At 34.0% G+C, this 16120-nt stretch overlaps 1 protein-coding gene across 1 annotated transcript; it reads right to left on the bottom strand.

Annotated features, from left to right (window-relative positions):
- Positions 1 to 1892: 1892 nt before the first annotated feature.
- On the bottom strand, positions 1893 to 11753 carry LOC115981793 (glutamate receptor 2.8-like). The gene is made up of 5 exons (XM_031104152.1): positions 11014 to 11753; positions 4625 to 5937; positions 3980 to 4292; positions 3118 to 3527; positions 1893 to 2582 (listed from the first exon to the last, which is right to left on the bottom strand). Exons 1-5 carry the CDS (start codon positions 11285 to 11287, stop codon positions 2055 to 2057), a joined length of 2838 nt encoding a protein of 945 aa, XP_030960012.1. The 5' UTR covers positions 11288 to 11753; the 3' UTR covers positions 1893 to 2054.
- Positions 11754 to 16120: the final 4367 nt, after the last annotated feature.

Genomic DNA, 16120 nt, shown 5'->3' with positions numbered 1-16120 from the left:
ATTCACATCAATTCATTTGTAATAGAAAAAGGTCTAAAATTTACATAGTTTTGCCTAAAAACGACCCGCATCACTCAGTGTATATAATTGTATAAATTTACAATTTTGCTACAATAATCATAACACTATTCATTTTGTATTTAGTTATTTATTCTTTTTTTACATACCTCGAAGATGAAATAAAATGGTAAATATGGTTGTTGTGTGTAAAGAAAGATAAACCATTTTAAAAATTAAAAAAATACTTTAATGAAAAATAGCGTAAAATAATAATCTAATGTAGAGTATTTTGAAAATTATGTAAACTAGAAAAAGTAATTTCTTATACTAAAATAAACATGAATTTTTGCTCGAGCTGACATGAATGCTCTAATATGGAGGAAATAAGCATGTTCTACATTTGAGACCAGAGAGTCGCAATACCAAAATACAAGAGCCGCAATTATGGAAGAAAGTAAGGAAATGAGATCTCTTTAAATATTCCTTTTTTGAATTTACATAGTCTCCCTAAATTACCCTCACTTTTATCTTCTTTTTTAATTTTTTTTTTATTTTATATATTTTTTATATACAAAATAGAAATTCTACTCTAACCTAATTTAAATTACCCTCACTTCTATCTTAAAATCTCATTCTTCTTGTTCTTCAACTTAAAGCATTCATATTGGTCGTCCTAAAATATTTAGTAAATTTTAGCACCTAAAAAAGTTACTTTATTTATTTTAACTTACTATTTTATAACTTAATATCTCAACTCATCATATCACAGTCAAACACACACACACACTCTCTCTCTCTCATCAAACATATACACACCCACTAGCCACCACCACCACAAATCGAAACCTACCCCCATCCACCACTATAAACTGAAACCAACCCACCCACCAACCACCACATAAACTAAAACTCACCCACCCACCACCACTGCAAACCCCAAACTAAAATTAACCCAACAAAAAAATAACATCCTAATCACCATCGTGTCCACAACTTAACCACCGCCGTCGTGGCCACAAGCCAAAATCAAACCAAACACCACCAAAAGGACCCACAAATCATCCCAATTAACACCCAAAATCAACCCAATTTTTGTGACCCATGACCCATATACACAACCCAAAAACCAATGTGTTGCCATCTTGAGATTAATGAAAAATTAGATTGAATAATAATAATTATTATTAATAATAATAATAATAATAGTACTTTTTTCACAAAGGAAAAAAAATTGATTATTATTATTGTGTGCTTCTTTCATCTTTTTGCCATGTATCATTGTAGTATGTTTTGAGAATGAACGCGTGTTATCATTGCATGCATCCACCGATTTGAAGATTCAACTTTTATAATATACTAGTATGTATCCCTGTACACATGCACGAGTACAAATCACGCTCATGCAATTGCTTCAGCATTATCCATAAAAAAGGTGGGGGTGTCCACTTAGTACAACCAAAAACAGTTTTTTTTTTTAATATTTATATGATATGATTTAGACTAGAGTTCATGATAAATTAATTTTATTGTGAATATTTTGATAACAATAAGTCAGTAACTAAATGACATTCTAATATAGTTTTAAAATTTGCATATAGTGTGCCGGTCTTATAATTTTACATGGAAGAAATTTGTGTTTAGATTGATTTTAGTCCAAAAATTATATAATTTATTTTTATAGAGAAACAACTTTATAAATTTATGTTACTTTTAGTTAATAGTAACTCATTAAGGGTGTAAATTAAAACAATTTAGGAAGTTCATTGTTTTTTTTTTAATATTTACAGTTTAATTTTGAACCACCCTAAATTATATAGGGAAATATGTAATTTACCTATCATTATGTAATCAATGATAGTCACCTAGTGAAAAAAGAATGCAGTCACTTCCTGTAGAGAAAAATAACCATTCAATGCAATCATGAGTGATAAGAATAAACTTCTATTTTCAGGTGATAAATGATTAAACAAACTTAGGGGAATGAGATTATCTTAAATATTAGGGTAGAAAACCATGTCTATGATGAATTGTGTACATCCTGCATAGATGCATCTTCATGCCTTTGAGCTTGAAGAAAGACTTCTGTTGTCATCGTGTATAACCACACCATCTGTTCCTTCAATGGAATTCCTTGAGTGGCTCTGCATCTCATCAATACTAGGTCTAGGCGAAGGGTCCAAAACGTTAGGATTGACTACGGCATGAAACCTTGATTCTTCTCTTTTGAAGTCGTGTGAGAGATCTTTTTGGTCAAAATGTTTTGCCATTTCAACTATTTTGGACCAAAAGGAGTTGCCAGTACTATTGTTGTCATTTGAAACTGGCCAGTGTGAGTAAATGAAGTTAAACACATTAATCAAGAGTGAAACTATAGAAGTGATTCCTGTGATGAGGAAAAGGCCCCCAAAGCTATCCACGCCAAGACTTTGACTATATGAAGAGATTGTGGTGCTCTGACCTTCACAAGCAGTTTGACTTGAAAAGTACTTCTTCTCAATAGCTTCAATTTTATCTTTATCTTGAGTGACATTAAAAATTGCCTTCGAAATGTAAGGGACTAAAGGAGATCGTTGTCGAAAGGCCTGAAGAAACATTTTTAAAAAATATAGCATTTTGTAAATAAAAATGAATAGAATAGTCAATTTCATAAGAATTACTATATGAATTACATATTTATTAAATATAAGAATTAGTTATGAAGCATGAAGAGAATGACCAGGAATAAATAATAAAGGGGATTACTGAAGAAGTAGTTGGTGTTATTGCATTCTTAAAATAAAAGGAAAACTCGTGGGTTTTCTTTTGATTAAATTATAGTTTTGTTCTAAAAAGTTTTGGTCCTTTTGGATTGTTTTAATTTTGAGAATTTTCATTTTGGTCCTCCAAATTTGATTCAATTTTCAAAATGATCATTCAATTCATGTTTCTAACTAATTTGGCCATTAAGAAAGAAAAACCAAAGGAACCAACATTGTTTTGTTAGTAGGGGCAATGTTAGTCACTATTTTAAAAATAGAAAAAAACATTTTGACAATGAAATCAAAATAAAACAACCCCAAATTTTAAGACTTAGAAGGGTACTAAAGAGGGGGTGTGGAGGAGTGGAGAGAGACTCACAAAGCCAAATCCATCAGTTTTGTAGATGGGTCCAACCATGGTATACTTAGAGAAATACTTTGCAAGGAACAACTTCAAATAGGGAATTTCATCAAAAATAGCTGCAACACCACCATAGTGGGTTCCATTTGACAGTGCTTCGTGGTACTCCTCATGGGTTTCATATGGCTTCAACTTGGACTCATGGAAACCTAATTGTTTTATTAGAATCCCTTTAAGAAAGGAATTCTTTCGATATCCAACAAAATAACCATTCTTTTTAATCTCTTTAACATCCACAAATGTAGGCTGCAATCTCTGTACTGTCAACATTGAGGTTAAGCTTGCAGTATAACTTTGAGTTAGGATGAGTACCAAGAAAATCCATATGATTAGCACAAATCTTGACCAATTATTTACGACTTTCTCCCCTGTAGGCACCATTAAATTATTATTAATATACAAATGCATAATGAATATCTATGTTTTGAATTGAAACTAACTACAAAGGGAAAGAATAAAGTCTTGGAAAAAAAGTGCACAAAATTTATCATGGTTTTCTCGTCAAACACAGAAAGCCCTTTAGGTCATGAGTGTAACACTTAAGCCTATGTGGTATTATTTATGTGTAAATTGTTAATTGTGTAACACTTAATCCCCTTGAAGTTTTTGAGTGTACCATAAAAACCTCATGAGGTTTTTGAGTGTAACTCAAAACCATCATTTAGTATTATTTTATGTGAAAATGCATTTCTAAATATGAACATGTGGGGTTAAGAATTACATTCGAAATTTTAGGGCTTTCCTGTTTTGCTAAGAAGCCACATGGAGGATTTTATATACTTTTCCCTAAATTCTTTCTATAGGGTTGAAGAAAACTTACTATGAGCAAAGGCAAGTGTTGAGAAGGAGAACCAGAAAATCAAGCCAAGTTGTTGCTTTGGAGGGCCTCTAAACTCCGTGTTTACACGATGTTCAAGAACCCATACTACAAAACCTGTAAAAATGAATGCTGCACCAGTTGTTAACCATAAATTCAAGCTTAGTGGCTTTAAGAAGATCCACAAGTTCTTGCTTTCATCATCTTTCACTAGAACTACCATTGACACTCCTGCTTCTGTATATGGCAAAGTGAAATCAACATACAAGGCACGACTAGCTAGGATTGTTATGTCTCCAATAACTGCGTCGTACTTCTGCATTGAGAGAGAGAGAGAGAGAGAGAGTTACTAATTGATGGACTTTGAAAAAAGTTCAATGAAGTAACTAACACACACCATCTAAAGTGAATAAAAATTTTATGTCTTATTTTGAGGGTTTTACATTATACTCCATCAATCAAAATCTAGAACATGTCATTTTGTTTTCTTTATAAAGTAACTGACATTTAAAATAGAAAAAAAATCAGATACATATGACATATTACCGTCGGTGGAGTATAAAGTAGAACACTCAAGGTAGAACATAGGACTTTTATTTACCTAGAGTCAAAAAGAAAATCATTTAAAAAAAAAAAAAAAAAACCCACCTGAGTTTTAATTTGGTAAAGAAGTTCATCGTATGTCCCATTACTCTGCTTATCTTTATTCATGTAGGGTATAAATTCGTAAGGAAGGGGAAAGGGTAATTCACGTTGTACAGCAAGGAACACATCAATAGAGAACCCTGATATGATAGGCTTATCAGTAGGAGAATCCCATTCTACTTTCAAGATTTCTTGAAAAGTTTTTCTCACTGGAACCCCAATCCTTAACTTTGTAGGCTGATCTGTTGTGTATCCTGGCCAGATCAGTGGTTTAAGTCTCTCCTTTGAAGTTGAGTATGCCTCTTCACCATTATCATTCAAATCTTTTGAAAACCCTCTCTGTCGAGTCCAATATCCAATAATAATCTCAGTTTTTCCTATTATATTGAACAGTTCAAAGGCTGAAGGCTCTAGCTGTCCCTTAACCAAATGAAAATTCCCACTTAGGCCTTGAAATTTAGTAGATAGAATTGTATTGTGAAGCCTTGTACCCATTTCAAAAATGCCTAAGGCTGCAAGATCAACATTACTGTTGCTAGCATTTTGCTTCAAGAAGCTAGAATGCACTATGCCAGCCTTTTCCACTGCCATAGCCAATGCCCAAACTGTATCATATGCCCATAATCCAAAGAGGTTTAAGCTAGTAGTAGTCTTGCTCCTTGTTTTGATTGAGGTTAAATTTCTCTTCCATTTTCTTTCAAAATCTTTAAGATGTTTAGATGGGGGTAAGTATGGCCTTACTCCTAATACACCTTGCATTGAGTCCATGACCTTTGAGCTTATAGTATCTAGCAAAGATGACAACCCTGCTGTGAGGATCCATGCAAACCCTTCGCTCATCATTTCTGCATTCTTTGCCTGTACAAAGAACTTGGAGCCAAGTGAAGCAGTCATGTGCACGAGAAATATTCTTGTATGATTTGCCTTTAACTTGTTAAGCTCTTCTCTGATTTCAGTATTATTAGAAGATGGAGGAATGACACTTCTGTATGGTACCCGTGTGTCAATCTCTTGTAACGCATCCATTAAATAGGGAATTAAACCATTCCCATACTCTGTGTCTTCATAGATAGGGACAATCTCCCGCCAACCAAAGGCCTTAACAATGTCTGCTATGGTTTTAACCTGTGCAGAGTCATCTTGGGTTGTACGTATGAAAAATGGGTTTTGGGATGGAGAAAGAGAGGGACTTGTGGCTGAAAAGGACATTATGGGAACCTGAGATATGCGGCTAAGTTCTGTCACAAACCTTGCTTGTGCAGACTTTTGAGGTCCTATAATAGCCTGAACTTCTTCATTCTTTATTAAATCCAATGCTGAATAACATTTCAACAATGAAATGAATGATTTAGAAAATGGAAAATTTACTGGCAATTTTCAATAATGAGGACAAAAAAAAAAAAAAAAACAATTATAGCAACAACATACAATTATTTGAAAGATTTTCAAAAGATGATGGATAATGTTTGTTAGAATATAAGCCCAATTAGATCCCAGAGTCCATTATACTATCTATGTAGTTTATACTTTGAGCTTCATACTACTGTAATTATGTACTTCTGTATTTCTATCATGGTTTTAAAAACCAGTACGGTTAAAGAACCGAAAAAGAGACTGATTATCGGTTTTCTGATCCGATTGGGGTTGAACCGATGGTCCGACCGGTGATGTCATACATATTTATTTTATAATTTTTCAATTATAAAAATAATAAATTTATGACTAATAATATTTAGTTTTAAAATACATATATATATATATATGAATTTGGTTTTCTTGTACTGTATTTAGAAAATTAATCTACAACTTATAAGAGTATATAAGAAGTTATATGTATTAAATATCAAATTAACTCTAAGAAAAAAAAGTATTAAATTAACAATAGATAATAAAAAAGTTGTAGTAAGGTTGGTTTATTATTATGTTTATATATATGATACTTATATAATTAGGTCTGTTTGGATAGAATTTATTTTGTTGAAACTGAAACTGAAAATACTGTAGCAAAATAAATTTTAAATGTGTGAATAATATTATAGGATCTATTTTTAATGAAAAAATAACTGAAAAGTGTAATTTATGAGACCCATAAATAGTGCACAAATATACTGTTCATTACTTACTTGGTCAAAAAGTGCGGCTGAGGCAAAAAAAAAAAAAAAAAAAAAAAATTAGAAACGCAGCAGGAATCCGGATCCAAATCGCACCTTAGTCCCACTGTTTGTTTTTTTTTTTTTCTCCTTTTGGTTTAAATCCGGTGTCAGTGATGTGATTTTCTAGGATTAGCGTGCAAATAGCCCCACCGTATAAGCTGTAAAGTAACGTGGGTATCTAGGTCTAGGTAGTACAAAGAAAAAAGTATTAATTAATAAATGCACTCCCCATTAAATATCACACCTACCTCTCCAACCCCACTAATTTCCACTTCAATTTTTTTCTTTTATTCTTTAATGGTCCGTTTGGTTGGAGGAGTAGAAAAGTGGAAGGATGAAAAATTATGGGAGGATGAAAAATATTTAGTTTTCTCTCATGTGTGTTTGGTTGGAGGGATGGAAAAGTGGGAGGATGGAAAACTCTTTTGTTTGGTTGAAAAGAAAAGTGAGAGGATAGAAAAAGTAGTTTATATAAATTGACTATTAAACCCTTCTTACATAATTGGTAAAAAATAGATTTATTTATACTCATTAAATAATATAAAATTTACCATCTATTATATTTTTCAATAAAAAGTGTTACGTCCACAATATTTTTTGCAATATTTTCAAAATAAAATTTATGTGAAAAGTTGTTACTAGTTCTAATTTGAACCCACCACAGACTTTCTCAAAAAAAAAAAAAAAAAAAAACCCACCACAGAAATTATTTTTTTGCTCACCAATATTAACTAATAACAATCTGTTACTTAAAATTTATTGTGAAAATATTGTAGTAACATTTCTCAATTAAGATTTTTTATTTTTTATATTATTTCTCTTTTCAATCTTTTCATTACAGCCATACGTTTTTCTTTTTATTTTTTTTCTTTTTTTATGCTATCTCCTCCACCACACACGTTATCTCTATCCCCACCCCCTTCTTTTTCTTTTTCTCCACACACGTTCCAGCACTCTCATTCTCCCTTCATCTTCTCCAGCTCGCTCTCTCTGGTTTTTTTTTTTTTTTTTTTTTTTTCTTCTTCTTCCTCCATACACATTTTTCCTTATCTCTTTATCTCCCCCTTCTTTTCTTTCTTTTTCTCCCTCATTCAAGAAGTGCTTTCTCTCTTCTTTTTTTCTCCAGCTCTCGGTCTATGGTTTTTTTTTTTTTTTTACTTGATTCCAGGACAACCGTTGTGTTTGTGAGAAGGGTAGGTAGGAGAGGGCATTTGTGTAATTTCACGGTAAGAGCAGCTTTCTCTCCACAGTTTTCCTCCCTATTTGGGAGGAAAAAAATTGGTGGGTCCGGGAGGAAAATTTTCTCCCGAATTTTCCATCCTCTCTGTTTTCCTTTGCTTCCCAAACAATGGAAAATACTGTTTTCCACACCATTTTCCACCCATTATTTTCCATCCTCCCTATAATCCCTCCAACCAAACATAGCCTAAGTCTGATCCAATCTCTGAAGTCTCCAAAGCCAAAACTGCTTCGGCTGAATTGTTTGGGTCTGCATTTTTCTTTTTCTTTTTTTCTTTTTTTTTTTTTCACGTGTTTTAGGACTGTTATGATTCCTCTTTATGTACAGTATATGAACAGTAACTAAAAAGTTTGACTTGTCAAACCATTTTCAACAAATCAGGACACATCGTGCATTGTTCACAGATCCATAAATTTCATTTTTTAGCAACTTTTTCATTAAAAATAGGTCTTACGATACTATTCACACATTTAAAAATTATTTTGTTACAGTATTTTTCAGTTTTCAATTGTATCCAAACGGATCCTTAGTCCCTTTCATTGTAGCAAAACTCCAGATAAAAAATCAGTGAGCTAAAGAAGTTGAAGAAGCTAAAGGATATCCACCTCAAGAAATAGTGAGGATCACACTCTCTTTGTAAAACACATATCACGGTTCTAAATTCTTTTTACCTATATTTCATATTCTTTTTTTTTCCTCTTTTTGTTGTAGCTGCTATTGTTCAAAACGACAGTGTTTTAATCAATCATCAAACATTCCAAAACCGGTTCAACCATACCAGTTTCCAGTTTTTCGATTGAACCAACCGATTTTTGAGTATTTCCAGTTTTTAACTCTTTTTCGGTTGTTTATTATAATCGGATTGGATTCATGACCGGTTCCCGATTGAACCGGTCGGACCGATCAGTCCGGACTGATTTTTAAAACCATGATATCTATGCGCCTATATAGAGGTAATCTTTGTACGGTTTTACAAACAATCCATTGTGCAAAATTCAATCTTTTCAATGTTAACAAGTTGGAGCATCAACATGCCAAGAATTGTTTGTAAAAAGGTGAGGATGCAAATTCAAAAGGCTGGGGGTAATTCTGAACATAAAAAGAATAATTTTAGAATATTCTTCCCTTCCCCTTGTTTGGGAGTTTTAATGAAGGGAATGGAAAGCTCATTCCCTTGTTTGGGAGTTTAAATAGAAGGGAATAGAATGAGTAGGAGGGAACACTCATTCCTCTCTATTCCCTTAAAATCTCAAATTTTCATTCCCCCCAAAATTGGGAGGAATGGGAGGGAATGAAATTAGATTTAATGATTTTTTTACTAAAACTCCCAAAATATTCCTGTATATTCAATTATTTATTTTAAAATAAAGGTCTAATAGTAATATTGTTATAAAATGAATCCATTCCATTCCCTCCATGTTGCTCCCAAACAAAATTACTTACATTCTATTCCTTTCCATTCCTTCATTTTAAAACATCCAATCAAGGTTACTTAATTCCATTCTATTCCATTCTTTTCCATTCCTTTCTCTTGCTTAAATACATTCCATTCCATTCCATTCTGTTCCTTTCTATTCCCTTATGATCATTCCATTTCATTCCATTCATTTCCCTTATGAACTCCCAAACGGAGCCAAAATGAACCAGATTGCATGTTTAGAAGTTTGTTAGTACCTAGAGGAGCAAAATTCCCCTGAATCCCTGAATGTGCTTTGTTGGTAGCTTATTTGCTAAAAATACTATAGAAAAATGAAGTGTGATTTTTTGGTGCTTGTCAAACGCACAGTATAAAGACTAGGATCTGCAGCAATTCTAAAGTTCCTAGTGCAAAGTATATTTCCCTTAACAAGATCCTAATATTAAACATCTAAATATTATGCAAAACTTATTAATTTTTTTTTTCTTCTTCATTTTTTAAAAAATAATTATACTTTTAATCTCAAAATTTGGGGTTATTTTCATTTTGGCCTATCAAATTTGATTCCGCATTCTAAATGGTTATTTCATCCATGTCCATGACTAATCTGATTAAGAAATTATATTGTTTTACTGGGATTTTGTTAGGAATATGAAATAATTGTTGTAATCCTTTTAATTAGGTAGTTAGCTAGTTGATTGAAATTAGGATGAGTTAGTTAGGATTTGAGTACATGTATCTCATTTAACACATGGCTTTATTCATAGAACACATGTTGAATTAACTAGCAAATTATTTTGAGCTATGTAGGCCAATGACATTAGAGTGAGTTTCCTATAAATACATTATTGTAATCCAACATTAGATATCAATTGAAGAATAAACCAACTTCTTAGTATATTAGTGCATCTCTCTCTCTATGGAGGATGACTACCTCTAATTAAGTCAATTTTCCTACTATTTCCATAAATCCCCCTATAATTCCTATCCACCCCCATTAGAAACCACCGGATTCCAAACACACTTAATGGTCAGATAAGTTACAAAGCTGGTCATGAAAAGATGAATTTGATAATTTGATAATAATTATCACACTTCCCCTCACATTCCCCTCACATGTGAGCTCAAACTCCCCCTTAAAAAGTGTAGTCTAGCAACGTGAGATTTTTTACATTTAAAATTAGAGAGTAAAGACAATAATAGAACTCAGAAACTCATTTTAATACCATAATAAATTATCAATTGTTCCAAAAATTCAAGCTATCAAGGAAAATAATGAATATAATCATAATTCTAACATGAATGATCATTTTGAAAATATAATTAAACATGGTAGACCACAATGAGAATTCTCAAACTTAAAGAACCAAGATAAAAACAATCACCTTTAAAGGTCAAAAGTATAATTCAGTCCTTTTTTATTATTTTTTTTGGGGGGAAAAACTAATATTTTAATTTTTGTACTCTTTTTCTCTTCTAGTGGGAGCCTTGTACAAGTCTTAATTAAGTTGCTTAGACCTAAAACAAGCTTGAGCATGTGAGCATGTCCTTAGTTACATGCGTAGAACATTTAGAAACGTACCTGCAGATGCTGCAGCAATGATATCATTCCCAGAATCCTTTATGAGGAGAGACAGTCTTGTGCTATAGTTGTGATTCATAGCATAGAAGTCTGAGAGCGCCATGGACATATAGCTCTCTGCCACTCTTCCAACTGGGCACTTCAAATCAAGAACAACTCCTATTGGTATGACCTCCTTTGCCATCACCAAAGGCGGCTGACCCCAGAGGCTGAGGCTGAGGCTAAGCAAGAGAAAGGATAGGAATTTAGAGAGGAGGGGCTTCTGGTTTGCCATTGTCAAACCTTTGCAAATTGGTAGCTAGAGCCTAGAGGGGACTACTCTACACTTCTTATTTGCCATTGTCAATGTCGACTAGGGCTGTCCACGGGTCGGACGGATCGGGTTTGGGTTCAAACCATCACTCGACCCGCTTAGGTCGGGTGAACAGATTTCTCACCCGTTGTTGACTGAATGGTCGGATGAAACCGTTTGTCTCGATTCTTCAGTTTGGCGGGTCGGATTCGTCGGGTGATCGGTTTGAAGGAAAAGAAAAAAAATAGAGAGAAAAATCAACCAAAGAAAAAGTTTGAAATGGAAAAAACCAAATATTTATGAGCTTGGAACAGAGATAAGGAGAGAAACGAGAGAAGATAAAAAGAAAAATGAGATTTTGAAATCATATTTGAGAGAGAGGACACCCAACACATGTTATCCAACAGGAAGCGAAACTCATCTGCAATGGTCACAGATGGTAGGAAGAGTCAAGCTACGGTTTGAACTTTAAGAGAAATTATGAGATTGGGATTATGAATACGGAGCCATTAATATTATTATTTTCATTTGGTTATTAAGATGAAATTGCATTAAGCCCAGCAACTACAATAGGACAAAGCTATTAATGCCCACGTAATAGCCACTGCCTAACAACGATTCAAAGTTCAAACTGACGTGAACAGCTACTGCCTACTAATATTGATTCAAACAATTTTTTTATAGTTAATTTTGTGGTGAAAAGCTATTGACCTTTTTTCTTTTTTTGACTAAAGAAGGTAGAATTGAAATAAAAAATGGCAAGAATACACAAGTATAAGAATAGTTAAAATAGTATTTTTCAACTATTTTAATAATTAATTTGTGGTGAACAGCTACTGTCCACTGACATGACAAAACACAGGGAGAAACTTACCCAGTACCCACACACGTGAAAGTGAAATTAAATTTGCAGATGCAGCAGTAGTTTCGGTCGGGTCGGTTGCTACGGTTTTCAAACTTTTAAATCATCACTCGAACCGAAACTTCGGTTTTTGTAACAGTTAGACCCGCATCCGACAGACTGTTACTTGTTTGAAAATTCGGCTGAATGTTGAAGTTTGGCGCAGCTGACCGTAGACTGCTTTACGTGGCCCTTCTTAATGGAAAAATATTTATTCACACGCAATATTTTACACAAATATCAGTAATTGATGCAGGAATATTCATATTTTAAAAATGTTGACATTTTAACTCATGAAAGATTACGTGAAAAAAGAGACGCAAAATAATAGATACGTAAATATCTGAGAAACAAGGCCAAAACTTGGGTCCATTGCGTTAAATGCGCTTGACTTGTTGTGATGATGGCATTTGGCACAACAAGTCTGGATCCAAGCTATTAAGGCCGAGAAGGGCAAAAGTTTGGTTGCCTCAAGTTGCTATGGTTAGGCAAATTACGTGTCATCTGACCCCAGAGGCAGAGGGAGAGGGAGAGAAACGATAGGAAAGAGAACAGGTGTTTCTGGTTTGCCATTATCAATGTTTAACTGAGATCAAGCTAACCTTGCCAAATGCTAACTAGAAAAAGCAGAGGGGACTACACGTTAGCATTTTGCAAAGTGTTTGAATTAAGTTTAGAAAATTTGGTCTACACGTTAAGTCGTTAACTGTGAATTGTTTGAATTAAGTTTAGAAAATTCCATTCCATCCCATGTTGAAAATTTTGGGCAGCTGACAGTTGACTGGCTTACTTTGCGTGGCCCAAATTTACAGGCACAGCTAGCCTTCATTTTGTTTGCCTTATTAAGAGGCTCAAATAGCTATGGTCGGACACATTACACACGACATGAATGCAACAAGAGCAGTTGGACCCACGGGAATTCGGTACTGACTTTCAAATTTCAATATTCGCATTGAATTTTGTGGCCATTTCATTGATCATTTGTATCTTTGTCTCAAAATCAAATTTCCCCTTGCTGATGCAAGCTAGACCTGTGCCCGATTGGTTAATTAGCACTTATTCATGTAGGGTATAAATTCATAAGGAAGGGGAAAGGGTAATGCATGTTGTACAGCATGGAACACATCAAAGAGAACCCTGATATGATAGGCTTATCAGTAGGAGAATCCCATTCTACTTTCAAGAATTCTTCAGAACTTTTTTTCACTGGAACCCCAATCCTTAACTTTGTAGGCTGATCTGTTGTGTATCCTGGCCAAGATCAGTGTTTTAAGTCTCTCCTTTGAAGTTGAGTATGTCTCTTCACCATTATCATTCAAATCTTTTGAAAACCCTCTCTGTCGAGTCCAATATCCAATAATAATCTCAGTTTTTCCTATTATATTGAACAGTTCAAAGGCTGGAGGCTCTAGCTGTCCCTTAACCAAATGAAAATTCCCACTTAGGCCTTGAAATTTATTAGTTAGAATTGTATTGTGAAGCCTTGTACCCATTTCAAAAATGCCTAAGGCTGCAAGATCAACATTACTGTCACTATCATTTTTCTTCAAGAAGCTAGAATGCACTATGCCAGCCTTCTCCACCGCCATAGCCAATGCCCAAACTGTATCATATGCCCATAATCCATATAGGTTAAAGCTAGTAGTACGTACTCTTGGTTTTTGTTTTGATTGAGGTTAAATTTCTCTTCCATTTTCTTTCAAAATCTTCAAGACGTTTAGATGGGGGTAAGTATGGCCTTATTCCTACTACACCTTGCATTGAGTTCATGACCTTTGAGCTTATAGGAACTAGCAAAGATGATAACCCTGCTGTGAGGATCCATGCATACCCTTCGCTCATCATTTCTGCATTCTTTGCAAGTACAAAAAAGTTTGTGCCAAGTGAAACAGTCAAGTGCACAAGGAATATTCTTGTATAATTTTCCTTTAACTTGTTAAGCTCTTTAATGATTTCAGTATTATTAGAAGATGGAGGAATGACACTTCTATAAGGCACCCGAGTGTCAATCTCTTGTAAAGCGTCCATTAAATAAGGAATTAAACCATTTCCATACTCTGTCTTCATAAATAAGGACAATCTCCCGCCAGCCAAAGGTCTTAACAATGTTTGCTATGGCTTTAACCTGTGCAGAGTCATCTTGGGTTGTACGTATGAAAAATGGGTTCTGGGATGGAGAAAGAGAGGGGCTTGTTGCTGAAAAGGAAATGATGGGAACCTGAGTTTTGCGGCCAAGTTCTATCACAAACCTTGCTTGTGCTGACTTTTGAGGTACTATAATGGCCTGCACTTCTTCATTCTTCATTAAATCTAATGCTGGATTTCATTTCAACAGTGAATGACTTAGAAAATGGAAATTTACTGGCAATATTCAATAACAATGACAACAAAAACAATTAACAAACCATGATAATAAACTTTATTATAACATGTTGGAACTATATATGTTGTGCACCACCATGTTTGAATATGATCAACAGTCTCTCTATCCCTGAAGCTTATCACTGCTACAAAACTGATACTTTACAATATGTCAGGAATTGTTTGTAAAATGGTGAAGGTGCAAAATCAAAAAGCTCATATTAATTTTCAACTTAATCTGAACCAGACTGCACATTCAGAAGTTTGTTAGTATGTAGAGAAACAAAATTCCCCTAAATAATGGAAGTGCGTTTGAATGTGCTTTGCTGATCACTTATTTCCATTGACAAGATCCTAATATTAAAAATGTTATTAATATGTTACACTTTGGCCTTGTAGGCCACACTATCCTAGTATACTATATAATGTAGCACTTCTCCTCGCATTTTGGATGAATCATCGTCATGTTATTCCGAAACAAAGTTTTAACGTACCTGCAGACGCAGCAGCAATGTTAGACTTAATAAAGAATATAATGAAGAAAATGTAGCCACTTGGCAAATTGAGAGACCAGACCCTGGATCTATTTATGAAGGAAGTTAACAAATCAAATTTACAAGTAAGATAGGAGAAGGTCCATCTCATGTGAAAAGAAATTGTACAATCTTTGGAGAACAGAGGACCTTGCTTCTCTTGAATCTTGTATCTTAATGTGATGCAAGAAGCACTGAGTAAATTCTATTTTAATTTAGCTTTATTTAATTTTAGAAGTCATTGTATTTTTATTGGTCAATTTGATTTGATTTTAAGCCTTATTTGTTAATTAGGTTATTAGTATTACATTTAAATTCCTAGATTCAAGGGTATTTTTGTAATTCAATAATTGAGATTTCCATAAATTAGAATTAGGCTTTAGTCTAGATAGTCTATATAAGCATGCTATTGTACTCACATGGACACAAATTTTTGTAAAGTTGTGCAAAATAGAAAAAGTAATAGATTTTACACATTTTGAGCCAAAAAAAAACCCACATCAATAGGTGTAAAGTTGTGCATAAATGCACAATTACTACAGTAACCGTGCATATATGCACGGTTATTGTAGCATGTGTATTTAATATTTTAACAATTTTTCTCTCTCTCGGTCTCAGTTGCTCTCACTCTCCCTCTCACCTCACTCTCCGTGATCAACATCAAACCACTGCCGCACGAAGAACTCACCTGATCAAAATCAAACCAATGACAGAGAATGACAATAATTGGAAAAACAAAACATTAAGGCAAGTTGGGTCAGCTTTTTCCTTGGTCCTAGATTCTGTTTTGGTTCTCAAATCTCAATCCTTCAAAGACCTTGCCATAACGTCTTTGCATCCCAAAATGGTTCAGTTTCGCATCCCAATTTTGCATCCCAGAACGATGGTGTGTCGAGAAGTCAAGTGGGTGGGTGGGTGTTGATTTGGGTTTCAGATTGAGTGGGTTTCGGCTTGAATGGATTTTTGATCTTGGGTTGGTTTGATCTTGAATGGTTTGCCGATCGAGTAGTGATGATGATA

The sequence above is a fragment of the Quercus lobata genome, chromosome 1 (assembly GCF_001633185.2).
Source record: "Quercus lobata isolate SW786 chromosome 1, ValleyOak3.0 Primary Assembly, whole genome shotgun sequence".
Lineage (NCBI taxonomy): Eukaryota > Viridiplantae > Streptophyta > Magnoliopsida > Fagales > Fagaceae > Quercus > Quercus lobata.
The sequence above is the reverse complement of the archived record's forward strand: the minus strand, read 5'-3'. Positions and strand labels throughout refer to the sequence as shown.

Coding starts and splice junctions, on each gene's coding strand:
- LOC115981793 (XM_031104152.1), bottom strand. CDS start 11,287: ATGGCAAACCAGAAGCCCCTCCTCTCTAAATTCCTATCCTTTCTCTTG. Junction 3,528..3,979: donor AACACTTGCCTTTGCTCATA/GTAAGTTTTCTT, acceptor TGGTGCCTACAG/GGGAGAAAGTCGTAAATAAT. Junction 2,583..3,117: donor AAACTGATGGATTTGGCTTT/GTGAGTCTCTCT, acceptor ATGTTTCTTCAG/GCCTTTCGACAACGATCTCC.